Genomic DNA, 16,954 nt, shown 5'->3' with positions numbered 1-16,954 from the left:
ACCCAAGGCGAGAAACCTGATGAACACGGACAGGTAACGAAAACTGCGTCTTTCCGGGTACAGAGATGCAGTCGGAGCTGAGGCATTCGAGAAACGATTTACCCGAAAATGTCACCGCAAGACAGAAACCAGTATTAGCGAGCTCCCTTCGTCGTGCACAACAATAAAAAAGGGCGACGTCCTTGAAGGCTGAGCAGGACGTCACCCGCGTGTCCACGGCCCCGCCCTCGGCCGCGGGCCCCTTCCAGGCGGGCTGCAAAGCCAGCTCGCTCCGCTCCTCCCGCCGCGCAAGGCGCTCACAGCCGCGCCGCCCGCCTCGGGAACGGCCGCGGGCGTAGGTGCCAGGCAGGGTCCGGCCCCCAGCCTGGCTGGTCCCAGAGACCGACCTTAGCGTCCCGGCTCTGCCACACCCGCCGCGGGCCTCAATTCCGACTTCTGAAGCTCCTTTCTCCCGTCACCCCAAGACCCACCTGCCTCGTCTCCCCCCACTTCCCCCGGCTTCCACCTCCAACCAGAAGCCCCTGTTACCTGAGGACCACTCCCTTGGTCCCGTGTTTACATTCCGCTTGCCCTTTGCCCACCGGAAACGGAAATTATCACGCCCGCCCTCCTACCTGCTTGCCGTAGGTGCCAGGTCGCCCAAGAAAGGCTGTTGGCTGACCTGGGGCGCCCGAACCGTCCGGAGAAGCGAGCAGGGACGCGGCAACTCTCAGCTCCTTTCTCGTCCGCAATCCTTTCCCCGGGACCACAAATCCCAGAAGTCACTGCGGCCGCCCCCACCTCATTAGGGCCCTCCGAGGTGAGTAGTCCGGGCCTCCCGGGCAGGGAGCGCCCTCTAGTGGCGGACGAGCGCGTCGGCGGGCCGGCGCCCGCCCCGCGGGGGCGCGGGAAACTGCGGCTGCGCGGGCTGGGCGCGGGCGGAGACAACAGTCTCGGCGGTGCGGCGCGGCGCTGCGCGTCCCGTCCGCAGGTAAAGTAGGCGAGGCGCGGGAAAACGATGGCGGGCGGGGGGAAATCCAGAGCGCTGACACACGGGCCTTCGTAAAGGAGTTGACAGCCTGGTTGACGAGGTCGGCCAGACGCGGAGGACGGAGGCCGACCTCGACTGAAGAAGGGTACGGGTTGGGAGGAGGACCACGGAGGCCGTGGCTCAGTTGTCGCGGAAAAAAAACGAAAAAGTTGGACTCAGCTTCTCTAAAGAATTGTGGCCTGAAAGTAGCTGTCTTGAAAATAAATAAGTGGGGACATGGAACACAGGGAAGTGTTTAGGAAATTGAAAACTTGAGATTGTTGATTTCTCAAGGTTACTGTTGATCATTTTTGTAGACCAGGTTGTGTGAACTTCAAGGCTGTAACGTTTCCAACTGGATAATTCTTCGTTGGGAGAAAGGGCGCGCTCCTGTGCGGGGCACGCTGTTTAGCGGCCTCCCTGGGCTCTGCCCACTAGATGCCATTAGCATCCACTACCACCCCGCCGTTGTTACAACCAAAAATGTCTCCACACGTTGCCCAGTGTCCCTGGAAGAAAGATGAGTCCCCCACCACTACCCCATTGAGAACCACTGATGGGGAGCAGTGATTCTCCAAAGGTGATCCTCAGACCCCTAAGGGTCGTCAAGATCCTTTCAAAGTCAAAACTAATCTATTTGCATTCTACCATGAAGGCATCATTTACCTTTTTCCGCAATGATGACATTTGCACTGAGAGTGGAAAAGCAGTGGTGGCCGAAACCACTAGCACGTTAGCGCGAATCAAGGCAATGCTACCAAGCTGTACTAGTGTCATTGTATTCATCACTGTGTACACTCATTGTAAGAAAAGAAAGATGCAGTCACTCTAGGTCCTTGAAGAAGCAGTAAAAATTGTTTTCTTAAAATGACCCTTAAGTACACACATTTCTCTTTAATATTCTGTGTGACAAAAATGGAAGGTACAAAGTACTTTTGCCGTATGATGGCTCAAGATAAAAGCACTTGTGAGATTGCATTATAAACTAAAGTAGATACTTTTTTTGTGGAATACAACTTTTACTTAGAAGAAGAGCTGACACACCTGCAGGTTATTCAGGCTTGGGTCTAACAGGTCTTTTCTTGAAAATGAACAAAAGGAGCCTGTTACATCAAGCAAAACAATCGACAGTGTTGCCAATGATAAATTTGAGAATTTAGGCAAACATTTTGGAAAACTTGTATTTGCCATATGATCTTGCGCCTTTCCCAGTACTTCCAGACTTTTCTGATGAGATCAGTGGTGGTATCAGATGTGATATTTATTTATATTGTTGGATTAATGTTTCAACATTTGTAAGAACTGGGGAAGTGAACCAGTTTTTTCAAAATGATCAATATGCAGTCGTGGTAGCCAGCCTCCAAGATAGCCGCCGGCGATCCCTCTTCCTGGCATTCACACTCGTGTAGTTCCTTCCCACATCGTACCAGGATTGTTCTGTTGCCTGCAGGATAGGCAAGCATCAGAAGTGATATAAATAAAGACACTGCTATGGTGGTGGCAGTGTTTCTTCATTTGGGTAGAGGTTTACATGGCCATGTTCATTGCAAACCTAAAACACTGAAAATTCATCAAGCCAAATATGATTTGTGCACTTTTCTGTGTATGCTATACCTCTATGAAAGTCTTTAAAATATATATATATCTCCCTAACAAGGCACTCGCAGCAGGATTTACGCCTTATGGTCCCATTCGTAGTGCTTGGTTCATAGTAGCCATATGAGGGGGATAAAGTTTGCAGAGTGAATAATTACATGGAGCTTGAAGCTATACTGCTTTCTAGAAGTCTTTCCTAAATCTCTCAGGTAACTTAATCTTGATCCACTCTACCCTGGTAAAGGCTACCTCCAACACTGTTTTCACACTTCACCCACCACTTCCCTACTTTGCTCTATGATCAGAATGCATCCATTGATATATTTAATAATTTCCCATGCTGTCTGTATAGACAACATGATTATCTTCCAAGTTGCTAGAAATCCTCTAAATTTGTCATAGTTAACGTTTATCATTCACAATAAATAGAACAGTTCAAAAATCTTGATCTTTCAGACAAGAGAATTTCTTGTACAATTTTATTCAGTCAGGGTAAATACCTAATTTATAAGTTCCGTAAAAGAACAATGTATGTGCTGTTCATAACACTCTTTAGTACCGTTTTTTGTTACAATTATCAAGCTATTTTTTTTTTTTTTTTTTTTTTTGGGCACACGGGCTTAGTTGCTCCGCGGCATGTGGGATCTTCCTGGAGCTGGGATCGAACCTGTGACCTCTGCACTGGCAGGCGGATTCTTAACCACTGCGCCACCTAGGAAGCCCCAACAGCTGCAACAAATCTTTTTTTTTTTTTTTGGCACACGGGCTTAGTTGCTCCGTGGCACGTGGGATCTTCCTGGAGCTGGGATCGAACCCGTGACCTCTGCATTGTCAGGCGGATTCTTAACCACTGCGCCACCTAGGAAGCCTTATCAAGCTATTTTAAAGATTCAGAATGCCAACAATCTTAACAAGCCCTGCCAACAATGCTATATGGGATATAAGATTTCATACTAACAGTAGTGGAATTCTAACCAAATCTAATGTTAGCAGCCAAAGATAACTGCTCTGACTTTTATTGTATATAACTTAATATTTTGTTCAGGTGGTTAATTTTTAGATGAAACAAAAACTCACTAATTTAGATGAGACAAAAATCACCACATTTGAGTGCGAAAATCTGTTCAAGCACTATACTTTATATTTAGGCACACTGTTTAAAGGGTGCGCAGATGGTCAACCATAACAAGTGCCTCTTTTTGCCACGTAGTTTTCCCTTAAGTTAAAAAAGCACATTGTAAACCAATGAAAAATGACATTTCCCATTTTAAATCAAAGTATTTGAAATTCTATCCTTAAATATACTCTGGTCGAGACATACATGAGCAAGTCTCAGAAATACTGTACCACAAAGACTGATTTCTGCCGTACTACCAATTCATAGTTATACTTTATATGGACTTTCATTCATCTAGTGAAGAGAAGTCACAAGGAAAATATGATTTCTGTTGTGGATGGGGGGGCTGGAAGGAGTTAAGGGGAAAAGATTTAAACATATTTTTTTCTTTCATTCCAAAGGTACATGGAGTTCTACATCCACCCACAGTCCACCAGTCATTAATTCAGTGTGAATGGTATCACTACATGGTGGGGGGGGGGGGGGGGGCGAGTGAGAGGGCGGGACTTTTTGTACGAAATCATTTAAAACTCTGAAAAACTACAAAACCATCTGAAGAAAAAATATAATCAAAGTAAAAGCAATGGAGTTTATTTCAGTGAAATTATATTAAATTAGATATATTAAGCTCCCATATCCCAACCTGGTAGAAAAGTTCCTCTCAGTGAGAAATCATTTATTTTAATGGCAAAAATTTTACATTATCAGTAAAATCTGTTATATTTAAAACTATGTATACAGTACATTTATGGCAAAAACCTTATACATCTTTCAGTTGTCAAGACAAAGTAAAAATATGGTTGCATAAAATCACAAAAAATATAAATTGCTGAAAAGATAATAAAAAAAGATTAAAAATCATTTGCATTGACTCCCTTACATCTTCAATTAGTAAGAATTTGCAAACAGTAAATTTCTGAAAATCCTGATGCAGCCTTGACATACTCAACCAAAAGTTGTCATTTCAGATATCCCAGCTTAAAAAAAGAATTTACTGCAATAGTCTGTGCATTTATCATACTATTTGTACAAGTGCAACATTTAAATATCTTCAAAATAAAACTCAGTAACTAAAAGAAATCACAATAACTTAAAAAGAAGCAGTTTACAAAATTAACAATTTTTGGAAGGTCCTATTTAATTGGCTCCTCTTTTTGTTCCCCGCTTCTCACAACAGGTTATAGAGACATTACAGTGTCTTAGTTCTATATACAAATCTGTAGCTTTAAAAATACAGTCTTCTGTTCTTAACATTAGGAACATACTGCTGCATTTAGAGAGCCTACATGAAGTTAATATCCCCAAAACAGAGGGCCACATACAAGTTATAAATACAGTTTGAATTTATATTTAAATGGAACTCCTATAATTTTATACAGCTTTCAGATTCTAAGTTGAATAGAATAAGCCCTGGATAAAAGGAAGCAAGATTTTTCTTTTGAATTCAGTGCACGTTTCTAGGGGTGCTGGAGCCAAATCTACAATGACACAGTAACTATGCAAGCTTTCATGACATTTGAGTACATTATCATCTGGTTACACAGGTGCCAAAAACAATACTGCAATACAAAGAGCCTTAAAAGAGAAAAAAAGATAGTTCTGTTGCAATGGAAAAATAATTAATACCAAAAAAATTCTCTTGAAGTTAAAATATGGTATAAGGCAATTATGGGTGACACAGTATTTTATTTTTTATTAGCATACACATGATATGAATTTTATCTGAGGTGACTAATTTTTTTTATTACACCTATTATGTAATGCATTATACTAAGAGCAAGAAAAAGAAAATATAAATCAGAGCTCTTAAGAAGATTAAGCAACTTAAGTTCCCATAATGCTACTTTTTAAAAAGTAATTAAAATCCAAAGCAAATGTGACTATTTAGAAGAACTAACTGATTTGTTCCATATTTTATTGAAACAATAATAATGTAATAGCTGCTGAAGGAGACAACCAAATGCAACATGTAAACTTTAATTGGAGCTTGGTTTGAAATAACTTTGTAGGACAACAGGGGAAATCTAAATAGGCATGATTAGATGGCAATAGAGAATTATTAATTTTTAATGGTATTATGGTTTTTTCAGGAGAAGGTCATTGTTTAGGAGATGCTTGAAGTGTTGAGGGGTGATGAATATATATCTGTAAAATTCAAATGATTCGGGGGAAAAAAGCATACATTATATACACACACACATATATAACTGTATTTACAGATACAGATAAAGCAAATTGGCAAAATGTTAACGTGTTGAATCTAAGTGGTAGATACACGTGATCACCTTACAGCCTTTCAATTTTTCTTTAAAGATAACCATAATGAAATTTAGGAGAAAAAAATCATATCTGAGCTTTTAAACAGTTTGTAAGACATGTTCTATGCACTGAATCAATTTAAAAGATACATGACTGAATGACTAGGAATTTTTGCATACATTTAATACTGACTGACAATAAGCAGAGGACTTTGTGATATTGCAAAATCAACATGATTTATTTACAGTATATGCAACACAGCTCTTGTGACAAAAAGAGCAATTTATGTACAGAATATAGAGGGACAAATCGTAAAATTAAACTTACTGCCTAGAGTAACTGAATATATAAGTTCTGTGTTTTTGGAGGTACCAAACAAAAGAAAAAAATTTAATTGTGTCCAATATCTTGAATGTCACTCACCATATATTATGGAATATTTAAGGAGGGGATGTGGAAGAATCATCCAGGCTGTCCCTACTGTTGAAGATACTTGCTATTTAAGAAGGAGCCCAGGAAACAAAATCACCTATAAAGGTCTCTGGGGATTCTAGGCAAATATTTATTGAAGAAACTTATGAAGCAAATATATTATACATCAACACATAATTAACAAATGAAGGCCTTTATGGTAAATTAATATTCTACAGAGCCCTGTATACAATACATATAGAATAGCCAAAAATCAAGTGAGCCTGAGAGACCTATAATTCATTGTGTATATTATTCTATATGCCTACTGAATAATGAACAAAGTTATCGTAATTCATTTTTGCACATTTTGCTTTTAACTATTAATCATTTTCCAATCCCTGTGCAAACTGCATTCCAAAAGGCCAACCCTCAGTTATAATTATGTATAACTTGATTATAAATGGAAGCATTTGGCTATGATTTATTATGCATGCTTATTGCTTTCAAAGAAATAAGCAAAGTTTTAGGTTTACTGTGCAAGAATTTTAATTAGATTCGCACACATCTCAAAAAATTCTATTGTGTGACTTCCAGGTCTTGGAGTTAAGTCAACAGGAGAAGAGTCAAGTGAGGTTACAGATGAGGTAAGAGAAGCTTCTGCGGATTTTCCTTGAGCCTCAGCATCTGAATCACTCCTTTGGCAAGCTCGATAATTGCTAACTGAGCCTGATCTCTGTGGAGTAGCAGTCCCTGATTTGGCTTCAGTAATTTCATCTAGGTAGAAAAAAACATTCAATTTATTATAATGCATGACACCCTCCCCAAAATTTTAATAGTATTTAATTTGCTTCTTTGAGATTACTGACCAGCTATTGAGAGCATGTTTATTTTGAATACCTCCTAAACAAAGGCAATGAATCTGTTAACGCCACTTGCCTTTTTTTACATACAGCAATGTATTCCCCTGATGACTTATTAAGATTGGGTATATATTTGGCCACTCATCAGTCTTGCAATCCAGGATTAAGAGCCCAATAAACTAATAATGAGGCTTACTAAACATCATTCCCTAGCAATAAAAGTCAGTCTTTCTATATTAAAATCATAGAATAAATGCACTTAAAATTTGAATCCTGGAAATCCTCTCATCCAACTCCTTGTTTTATTGATAAATAAATATAAACCCCTTAAGAGTTAAGTGACTTGCCATAGGTAACATATGAACAGAGAGGTAAATCTAGAACCCAAGTCTCCTAACTCTCATTCATATCCGTGCTCTGCATTCTCCCACTCTGTCTTCATATTTGATTTAAGACCTTATAAAAGAGCAGCAATTCCAGTGAACAAAAATCAAGGAAAAACTAAAGTTAGGAACACGATATGAAAACAGTAAGTGGTCATTCAATTGGTAAACCCAGGTACTAATAAACCTAAGGTTATGAATTTAATCCAACTACAACGGAAAAATATAAAACCCATTCTGTATCTCAGACTGCATTAGTGTTAGAAGAGAAATACCATCTATACATAAACAAACAGGTTTGGCCAATATATCATAGCTGAAAGCTGTGTCTGTGTCTTTCTGATACTATATAGGTACTATCTTTGAGTTTATAAAGAAGACAAAAAAATCCAGAGGTAAATCTCATCTAATAATTCCATATAATCTTAAATGAACAAAAGTGGCAACATATCTTAATTCAGTTGACTTGGCCAATGAAGAATTGCCATAAACCTCTACTTAAAGGTTCTGTTTGTGAGAGAACATTTATATATATATACAGCTATACCCTTTTATAATGCTAGGCTAGAACTATTATTTACTTGAACTATGAGTCAAATGTGTTTCATCAGGCTTTTTAATAAGGAGAATTAAATTAGTTTTAAGAGTGTATGTGCATGGGAGATCTGAATTCACATAAATTTCAACTCATGGTATGCTCTTGCACCATTTCCTGGAAGTCTGTTACAGTCCCCTCATATATACCTTGGTATACAGGATATTTTTCCCACTTAACATAAAAATCACAAAAACAAAAAGCTTCTGCTTTCTGCAATTAATTATTTACCTCAACTTAAGCAATCTAAATATATTTTCTAAGTATAGATCTTCATTTTCAAACTATTAAAACAGTAAAACAATATAATGTTCTTTAATAAAACTCAAGAAGGTACTTTAAAATCTTATAGCATAGAAGGGTCACTATTCTGACAGCCAATTAAAATACCTAACTTTTAAAATGTTTAATATTTCAGTGATTTGATCATGAGGTTGTTTATGACTATTTATGACTGTAGGTAAATAGAAATATACCGCAGTTTAAGGTTAACAATGTCAACTTTAGCTAATTATGATGGTTATCTGGGACATAAAATGCATTTGTCCCAGGAGTCTTTATACAGTGACTTACACATAAAAGTGATCTATTACTTAAGAACACTTTATCACAAGGTAAATACAACTGGAATCATGTAACTCAAAAAACGAATACCAGGCAGGGAGGAAAAGGCTACTTCAGATGCAAAAAATAATCATAAATCCCTAACTGTACAAAACATTTTTCTCTCAGTCCCCTGCAAGAAACCTTACTCAGCAAACAATCCCTTGTCCCACATGAGCTACTAATCAAATGTATTTATAGTGCTTTGTCACTTAACTCTAAAAGCTAATAGCTATACTCCAATTCTTAAGTGAATTTTGCTAAATATCAAATTTTTTTAAGTTTAATAATAGAAACTTAAAGAATCTTTAAGTCGACATTTTTTCTAAAGACAGCATTTTATCTTACCAAAATGAACTACAAAAAACAGAAATGTAGCAGAAACTATCACTTTAGGATCAGGCTGTTGTCAAGCTTTAAGGATTTTAGAAGATAATCTTAAAAGGACAATAAACTATTCATAAGATTTACAAATATTCACGTCACAAAGGCATAAAATCTCATATTTTATGTTCTTTTGCTATGAATTATTACTAGGAACAATTCAAGAAGCTTCAAAAGAATCAAGGATTTACTAAAACACCAAATTAGGTGACAAGGTCTAATATGTGATCTATGTTGTTCTGATATACATACCATCAATACTACGGAAATCCAGTAAGTATGTTCTACTATCCACTTGGTATAACTGTAGACTCATTTTGGAGTATGTGCTTGTCACAGGATTCTTCCTTCGAACACGCAAATAATATGGGTTTACAACCTAGCATATGGTATGGACAAAGACAGAGTCAAAAGGAATTCTTCTAAAACACTGCATAGACTATAGGTTTGTCAAATGTGCTAGTAATCAGAATACTCTTTCTTTCTTACCTTCCATTCATAATCCAGTTGTTTAATTGCTCTACAAACTTCTGCCATGATATCATTTGGTCGACTTTGACTTCTAATTCCCAAATGCCATTTTGCTTTCCTTACACCTTGGTGTTTGGATTTCTGTGGATTTAATTCATCGAGGGTATGGCGTGCCCTTGGTGTTTCAGCAACCAAGAATGGTACTCTTTCAGGGTGGGGTCGGGTCAAGTGGTGGTCATCAAGAAAAGAATCAGGTGGGCTTGTTGCCAAGTAAAAATCTTTGGCCTCATTCATTATTCTCCTGTTATCTATTATGAGGTGGTAGGCAACTGCCAAAGGGTCCTGGTGATTTCTGTTATAAAGGCAGCTGAGAACCTCCTCTTCAGAGCATTCAAATTTTTCACATACTTCTTTTAAGGCTTCATCATCAATCATGGTTGAACTATATGATGGATCCTCAGGAAAGAGATATTTTGGAAGGTCCTGTTTAAACCATTCATGTTCCCTGAGAGAAAATGGCAGGGGAAGGTCAGAAGGATTTTGAGGAGAGATGAGACTGAAAATAACAGTTTGAGGGAATTTAGGGTATGAATTCATTTAAATTTATACTTATACTGTATTATTTTTTTTAAACTGAGATTTTCCTCTTCAGGCTCACATTTCATTGTATATGTTAAGGGAAATGCTCCAGCCTTCCTCTGATTTTAAGAGGGAGAAAACACTGCTGAAGCAACCAGAAAAGAAGTGTCTACACTTTTATTTAAAGTTTTAGAACAAATGGCAATGACAAACAAATGGCAAAGACCATCTTATTTCCAGCTCAGAAAGAGAACAAAATTAGTCTGTGGCTTCATTATAATACTCTTTGGATATAATGTTAAGTGAAAAAAATATATAACAACAAAAACAGGCAACTGTTATTCATTGAGTGCTTACTATGTGATAGATTATAGGCTAAACACTTCATATACATTATCTCACCTCATTTTCAGACAACTCTAAAGATAATAATATCCCCTTATTTTAATGAAGGAACTGAGGATTTCCTAACTTCATTTATAAAAGGATATTTTTGACCTGACCTATATAAACAATATGTTAAAACTAAAAACACTGAGAGAGGAAAACACCCAAAAGAACAATGATTATCTTCTGGGTAATGGAATTAAATATCATTTTAATTCTCTAATTTTTTTTTGGTGTTTTCTAAGTCTTTTCCAATTGTCACATATTTCATTTAAGTTAGAAAAAATATGTAAAACACAAGAAAAAGTACCTCTCACTAAGATATTCTGAAATTTTCATCTTAGTCCTTAGAGAATGATCAGTCCTTGGAGAATGATTAGTCCTTCTCCTCTAGTGGTAAAGTCATGCCCTGCCACTCACAGTCTCTTTTTTAGCTAGTCTGCAGCATATGGAGTAAATGGAAAGGAGTCAAGCTTTTTTTACTTTTATTTATTTATTTTTAAATTGGAGTACAGTTGATTTACCATGTTGTGTTACTTTCTGAAGTACAGCACAGTGAATCCAGTTATATGTATACATAGATCCACTCTTTAGTCTCTTTTCCCATATAGGTCATTGCATAGCATTGAATAGAGTTCCCTGTGCTCTACAGTAGGTCCTTATTAGCTATCTATTTTAGGAATCAAGTTTTAAGTTGTACATATAACCTTTCTTTCTTCTTCACTACCCTAGTACTTTCTTCTTTACTATTCCTAGATATACACCTGATTTCTTTCTTCCTTCTCCATTCATCTCAGAGAAATGTGCTGTCTAGCCATTTGAATACCAAAAGAGAAATTCCGTAAGGGAAAAAAGGAAAGAAAAACGATGGTAGAAAGTTTGCAGTGTTTTTTTTTAAATCTTCATCGGAAATGACCTGCCCAAACTTGAGAAGGAGATTTGTCATCATCTCTTTTGCCTTATTCAAACTATTAGGTTGAACCATATGAAACTGGCAACACTGATGGACTTTTTTTTACCTACAAACAGTAATTTCATATGTAATTCAATGTATACTACTACAAAAACAAACGTGTCATTGATTGAATTAAAATTTCTCATTCCTTGAGAGGAACAAAAGGAAAAAACAATAATTTATAAGATCAGAACTCAAATAGCACACAAGAGGGAAGACAGCAGTATCAAGCAGTATCAGCAGTATTTCGTCTTGTGGAACTGAAAACCACAGCCACAGAAAGAGAGAGAAAATGAAAAAGCAGAGCACTTTGTACCAGATGAAGGGACAGGATAAAACCCCAGAAAAATAACTAAATGAAGAGGAGATAGGCACCCTTACAGAAAAAGAATTCAGAATAATGATAGTGAAGATGATCCAGGACTTTGAAAAAAGACTGGATTCAAAGATTGAAAAATTTACCAAAGACCTAGAAGAATTAAAGAGCAAACAAACAGAGATATGCAACACAATAACTGAAATGAAAAATACACTAGAAGGAACCAACAGCAGATTAACTGAGGCAGAAGGGTGAATAAGTGACCTGGAAGACAGAATGGTGATCATCACTGATGCGGAAAAGAATAAGGAAAAAAGAATGAAAAGAACTGAAGAGAGCCTACGATACCTCTGGGACAATGTTAAATGCACCAACATTCGCATTATAGGGGTCCCAGGAGGAGATGAGAGAGAGACAGGACCCAAGAAAATATTGGAAGAGATTATAGTTGAAAAGTTCCCTACCATGGGAAAGGAAATAGCTACCCAAGTCCAGGAAGTGCAGAGAGTCCCAGGCAGGATAAATCCAAGGAGAAACAGGCCAAGACATATAGTAGTCCAACTGACAAAAATTAAAGACAGAGAAATGTTATTAAAAGCAACAAGGGAAAAATGACAAATAACATACAAGGGAACTCCCATAAGGGTAACAGCTGATTTCTCAGCAGAAACTCTGCAAGCCAGGAGGGAGTGGCATGATATATTTCAAGTGATGAAAGGGAAGAACCTACAACCAAGAATACTCTACCCAGCAAGGATCTCATTCAGATTCGGTGGAGAAATCAAAAGCTTTACAGACAAGCAACAGCTAAGAGAATTCAGCACCACCAAGCCAGCCCTACAACAAATGCTAAAGGAACTTCTCTAAGCAGGAAATATAAGAGAAGAAAAGGACCTGCAGAAACAACAACAAAACAATTAAGAAAATGGTAATAGGAACATACATATCAATAATTACCTTGAATGTAAATGGACTAAATGCTCCAACCAAAAGACACAGACTGGCTGAGTGGATACAAAAACAAGACCCATATGCATGCTGTCTACAAGAGACCCACTTCAGACCTAGGGACACATACAGACTGAAAGTGAGGGGATGGTAAAAGATATTCCATGCAAATGGAAATCAAAAGAAAGCTGGTGTAGCAATACTCATATCAGATAAAATAGACTTTAAAATAAGAAATATTATAGGAGACAAGAAAGGACATTACATAAAGATCAAGGGATCCATCCAAGAAGAGGAGATAACAATTATAAATATACATGCACCCAATATAGGAGCACCTCAATACGTAAGGCAAATGCTAACAACTATGAAAGAGGAAATGCAAGGCAGAAATAGAGACACAGAGGTAGAGAACAAACATATGGACACCAAGTGGAGAAAGTGGGGAGGGTTGGAGTGGAATGAATTGGGAGATTGGGATACCAAATTGTATACTCTAAATACATGCTGTTTATTGTCTGTTAACTGCATCTCAATAAAAGTTCTCAAAAAAAAAAAAAAAACTCAAATAGCAACACACAAATGTACCATGAAAAAATATTAATCCCCATGAGAATATATAAAAGTCAAACATGAAGCATACTATATAAAATCTTTAAGAATCACTACCAAATCTAATACCCAACCAGGGTCCTTTTTATTTTTCATTAGCTCTTTTTTTTAATTTAAAAGGTAATATAATGTTCACCGTAACAATTTCCAAACAAATAAAGAAGCATAAGCAAAAAGTGAAAGCCCTTCCTCCTACCAATCTTACTTCCCTAAGGTAGCCAGTTTAGTATGTATTTTTAAATATCAAAATAAATGAGTCAGTCTATATACTACTTTTAACATAAAAACAGAATTACACTGTACATACTGTTCTGCAAATTTTTCTTTCACTTAACATATCACTGACATTATTAGATCTGATAATCCAATTGCTTTATCACCTGATATCTTTGATTGTGGCTCTCTTCATGGGATCCACCTGCAGCATATGTTTCAAAAGGGTAATCACAGAAGGATTTAAATACTGAGGGGTGTAAAAGATCCCATCACATATCTTCTTAAAAAGAGTTGGCACATGATCATCATCGAATGGAAGAGTTCCACATAATAAAGCATAGAGGATAACCCCACTGCTCCATATGTCTACCTCTGGACCAGCGTACAGTCTGGAACAGGAAATACCAATTGGATTAAACATCATTAGTAATTTAGGAGTCAATTAATCAAACACTTTAAATACAGATACTTCATAAAGAATTATTAGTCAAAATATGGTTTCTATAAGTCACTGCTGTGTACTACACATACAGATTCTATACTAATTCTATCAGTATTATCTTTGAAAATAAAAATTAAGAATTTTTTTAAGTTATGGGCTATAGCTAAAATTCTCTTCTTACTACCTTACAAGAGTCCTCATGATGGCCAACCAATAGGACCAACTTTGAACAAACATCATTACTGAATTTGAAACCGTTGTTTTTTAGTTACAGAGGAGAGATTAAGTGATCTTTCATCAAATGAGAATGTTCTTTAGTGATGGACTCTAAACCCACTCTCCCCAATAACCCAAAACCTCATACCAAGGTAAAAGGGGCCTGAGGCTGTGGAAGGAAGCCCAGCTAACTGATTCACGGAAGACTTTAAACTGTTATTTGCAATACACTGTAGCCTACTGACTTAACTAGCTGCAGACTAATTAGATAACCCATTCAAAGTCTGGCTTCAAAGAAAGGATTTCTTTAAATTGGTCAAATAAATTATTGAACTGATCACTAAATACTGTTTTGAAAGTAAAGGTTTCCATACATCTAGACCTCGCAGAAAGACTTTATCCAAACTGGGAAAATGAGACTTCAGTAATGGCCCGTTATATATATGCATTACATTTCTTTTTGTTTATTTAATTAATACTGTCCCCAGTATCCAGGTCCTGAATTGTCTTCTTCCCAAAATAATTTAGACAACCCACGTGAAATAATAATTTAAACATTAAGTTAATATAAAAAGATAATGACAAAACTTGATAAATCTAAAATTAGATCTTTCTGCCTTACTCATAACAATGCCTTAACACAAATATACTTGCTCTGAGCAGTCTAGGCAAGCAACCTTATGAAAATAGAAAGAAAATACTACAATATTTATGCATTCTAATTAATCAGGATGTAAACGTTGAAACAAAGAAACACGGTTTGAATGAAAAGTTATTAAAAGTTAATTATAAAAACTAGTAAACAGAATTTAACTTCTCTGTTTTCAATTTCCGTGGTATAGTGAAGAACAATTACTCTTCAAAAAATTAGATTTTCCTGTCATCTAAACTATTTGGAAAGCTGCCTTATGCTAAGATCCTCATGTTCTCAATGCTGGTGGTTAGTAAATTGAGAGATCAGAATTCTTATAATATTTCAGTCTCTAGAAAATTTAAAGAATGAAAATAAAAATAAATGAAATCTGAAGATTGTCAGTACTTCAGTCCAATTCCGCAAGGCACTTTATCATAAAAGCTAAAACTAATTTGAACAATTAAAGCTACACATTACACTTTTAATTCTTCACCTAAGCAAACAGTAAACCATTTCTTACTACTAGATATTTCTGTATTATTCAGGTTTTTAATGTCTCATATCTTTAAAACTCAGTAGTTTTAAACCTTCAGTTTCTTCCACCAGGGGGAAAAAATGAAAGTACTCTCATTTAACTAATATAATATTGACTTGCAGACCAACATCTCTATAAATGGAGTCCTTAATCCTTATTCACTTATAACGTTTTATTCTTAAAATAGAACCCTTTCTGGATAAGAAACGAATCAGCTTTAAATTTCTTTCCTTTCACTAGTATTGAATATTATACTATAGACTAACAAAGTCTAGGAGAAAAAGACAATTACAGATATACTGGGCGGGGAGGAGGTGTCAAACACTACCTTCCTGAAATTACTTCTGGTGCAGCATAGTTGGGCGAGCCACAGCTTGTTCTTAAAAATTCACCATCTGACATCATATTTGAAAGACCTGAAAATACACAAAATCCACTGCTCAAGATTTCCCAAGGACAAAAATAAAAACAAAATTCTTATTAAACAATAAAATTGAGTTTGCATTAAAGTGATAAATCATCATTTTGTTCTCTGCTTCAACAGAATCCTACAGTCTTCATTGTTCCCAAATATTTTGCCTTTATGCCATAAAATTTGTGATGTCTCAACATTTAAAGTTAGTGCATTGTTGGAGTTTAATGAGTACATATTAAGCTACTGGTTATTTTGCTTATTAGAATAAACTGGGCATGTTTAAGTTTTATTAATATAGAAATTACTAGGAAAAAATGTAGAACAGAATTAAAATTCAAAGTTCCTATTAACCCTCATTCTGATCCTTTTTAAAAAATATTAATAATTTTTAATATCAAAGTTCCTTCATAGGAACTTAATAGTTTTCAAAAAGAAAACTCAGGAATTCCCTGGTGGTCCAGTAGTTAAGACTCAGTGTTTTCAGAGAAAGAGAAAAATACCATATGAATGGAATCTAAAAAAATGGTACTGATGAACCCAGTGACAAGGCAAGAATAAAGATGCAGATATAGAGAACGGACTTGAGGACACAGGGTAGGGGGTGAAGGGGAATCTGGGATGAAGTGAGAGTAGCACTGACGTATATACACCACCAAATGTAAAACAGATAGCTAGTGGGAAGCTGCTGCATAAAACAGGGAGAATAACTCGATGATGGGTGATGCCTTAGAGGGCTGGGACAGGGAGAGCGGGAGGGAGTCGCGGGAGGGAGGGGATGGGGGATATATGTGTAAATACAGCTGATTCACTTTGGTGTACAGCAGAAACTGGAACAACAGTGTAAAGCAATTATACTCCAATAAAGAGCTTTAAAAAAAAAAAACAAAAAACAAACAGACTCAGTGCTTTCACTGCTGTGGTCCAGGTTCAATCCCTGATCAGGGAACTAAGATCCCACAAGCTTTGTGGTGCAGCTAAAAAAAGAAAGAAAAAAGAAAGCTCTGC

General features: G+C 36.8%; 2 protein-coding genes and 1 long non-coding RNA gene across 18 annotated transcripts in view; 1 reads left to right on the top strand and 2 right to left on the bottom strand.

Moving 5' to 3' along the window:
• The window catches only part of TTC33 (tetratricopeptide repeat domain 33), a 42,001-nt gene extending 41,239 nt beyond the window's left edge, over positions 1–762 (bottom strand). The window contains exon 1 of one of the 6 annotated variants that reach the window (XM_057708502.1): positions 615–762. The gene's annotated coding sequence lies outside the window, so the exon portion shown is untranslated. Of the gene's footprint in view, positions 1–102; positions 194–386; positions 457–528; positions 589–614 lie in introns of those variants that run through there. The other 5 variants (XM_057708507.1, XM_057708503.1, XM_057708508.1 and 2 more) reach the window with 5 other exon arrangements.
• A 145-nt stretch (positions 763–907) lies between these two features.
• LOC130836465 (uncharacterized) overlaps positions 908–16,954 on the top strand; it is a 54,381-nt gene continuing 38,334 nt past the window's right edge. The window contains exons 1-2 of the long non-coding RNA XR_009049144.1: positions 908–970; positions 6,990–7,039. This is a non-coding gene — a long non-coding RNA (uncharacterized LOC130836465). The remainder of the gene's footprint in view (positions 971–6,989; positions 7,040–16,954) is intronic.
• The window catches only part of PRKAA1 (protein kinase AMP-activated catalytic subunit alpha 1), a 35,930-nt gene continuing 23,279 nt past the window's right edge, over positions 4,304–16,954 (bottom strand). For all 11 annotated transcript variants that reach the window (XM_057708489.1, XM_057708498.1, XM_057708495.1 and 8 more), the window contains 5 exons: positions 15,863–15,950; positions 13,872–14,096; positions 9,710–10,196; positions 9,473–9,599; positions 4,304–7,169 (listed from right to left, as the gene is read on the bottom strand). In XM_057708489.1, coding sequence (XP_057564472.1) covers positions 6,925–7,169; positions 9,473–9,599; positions 9,710–10,196; positions 13,872–14,096; positions 15,863–15,950 — 1,172 coding nt within the window. In that variant the 3' untranslated portion in view covers positions 4,304–6,924. The remainder of the gene's footprint in view (positions 7,170–9,472; positions 9,600–9,709; positions 10,197–13,871; positions 14,097–15,862; positions 15,951–16,954) is intronic.

The sequence above is a fragment of the Hippopotamus amphibius genome, chromosome 15, assembly GCF_030028045.1.
Source record: "Hippopotamus amphibius kiboko isolate mHipAmp2 chromosome 15, mHipAmp2.hap2, whole genome shotgun sequence".
In the NCBI taxonomy this organism is placed as follows: Eukaryota; Metazoa; Chordata; class Mammalia; order Artiodactyla; family Hippopotamidae; genus Hippopotamus; species Hippopotamus amphibius.
Note: the sequence above shows the minus strand (reverse complement) of the source record. Positions and strands in the feature narration are given on the sequence as shown.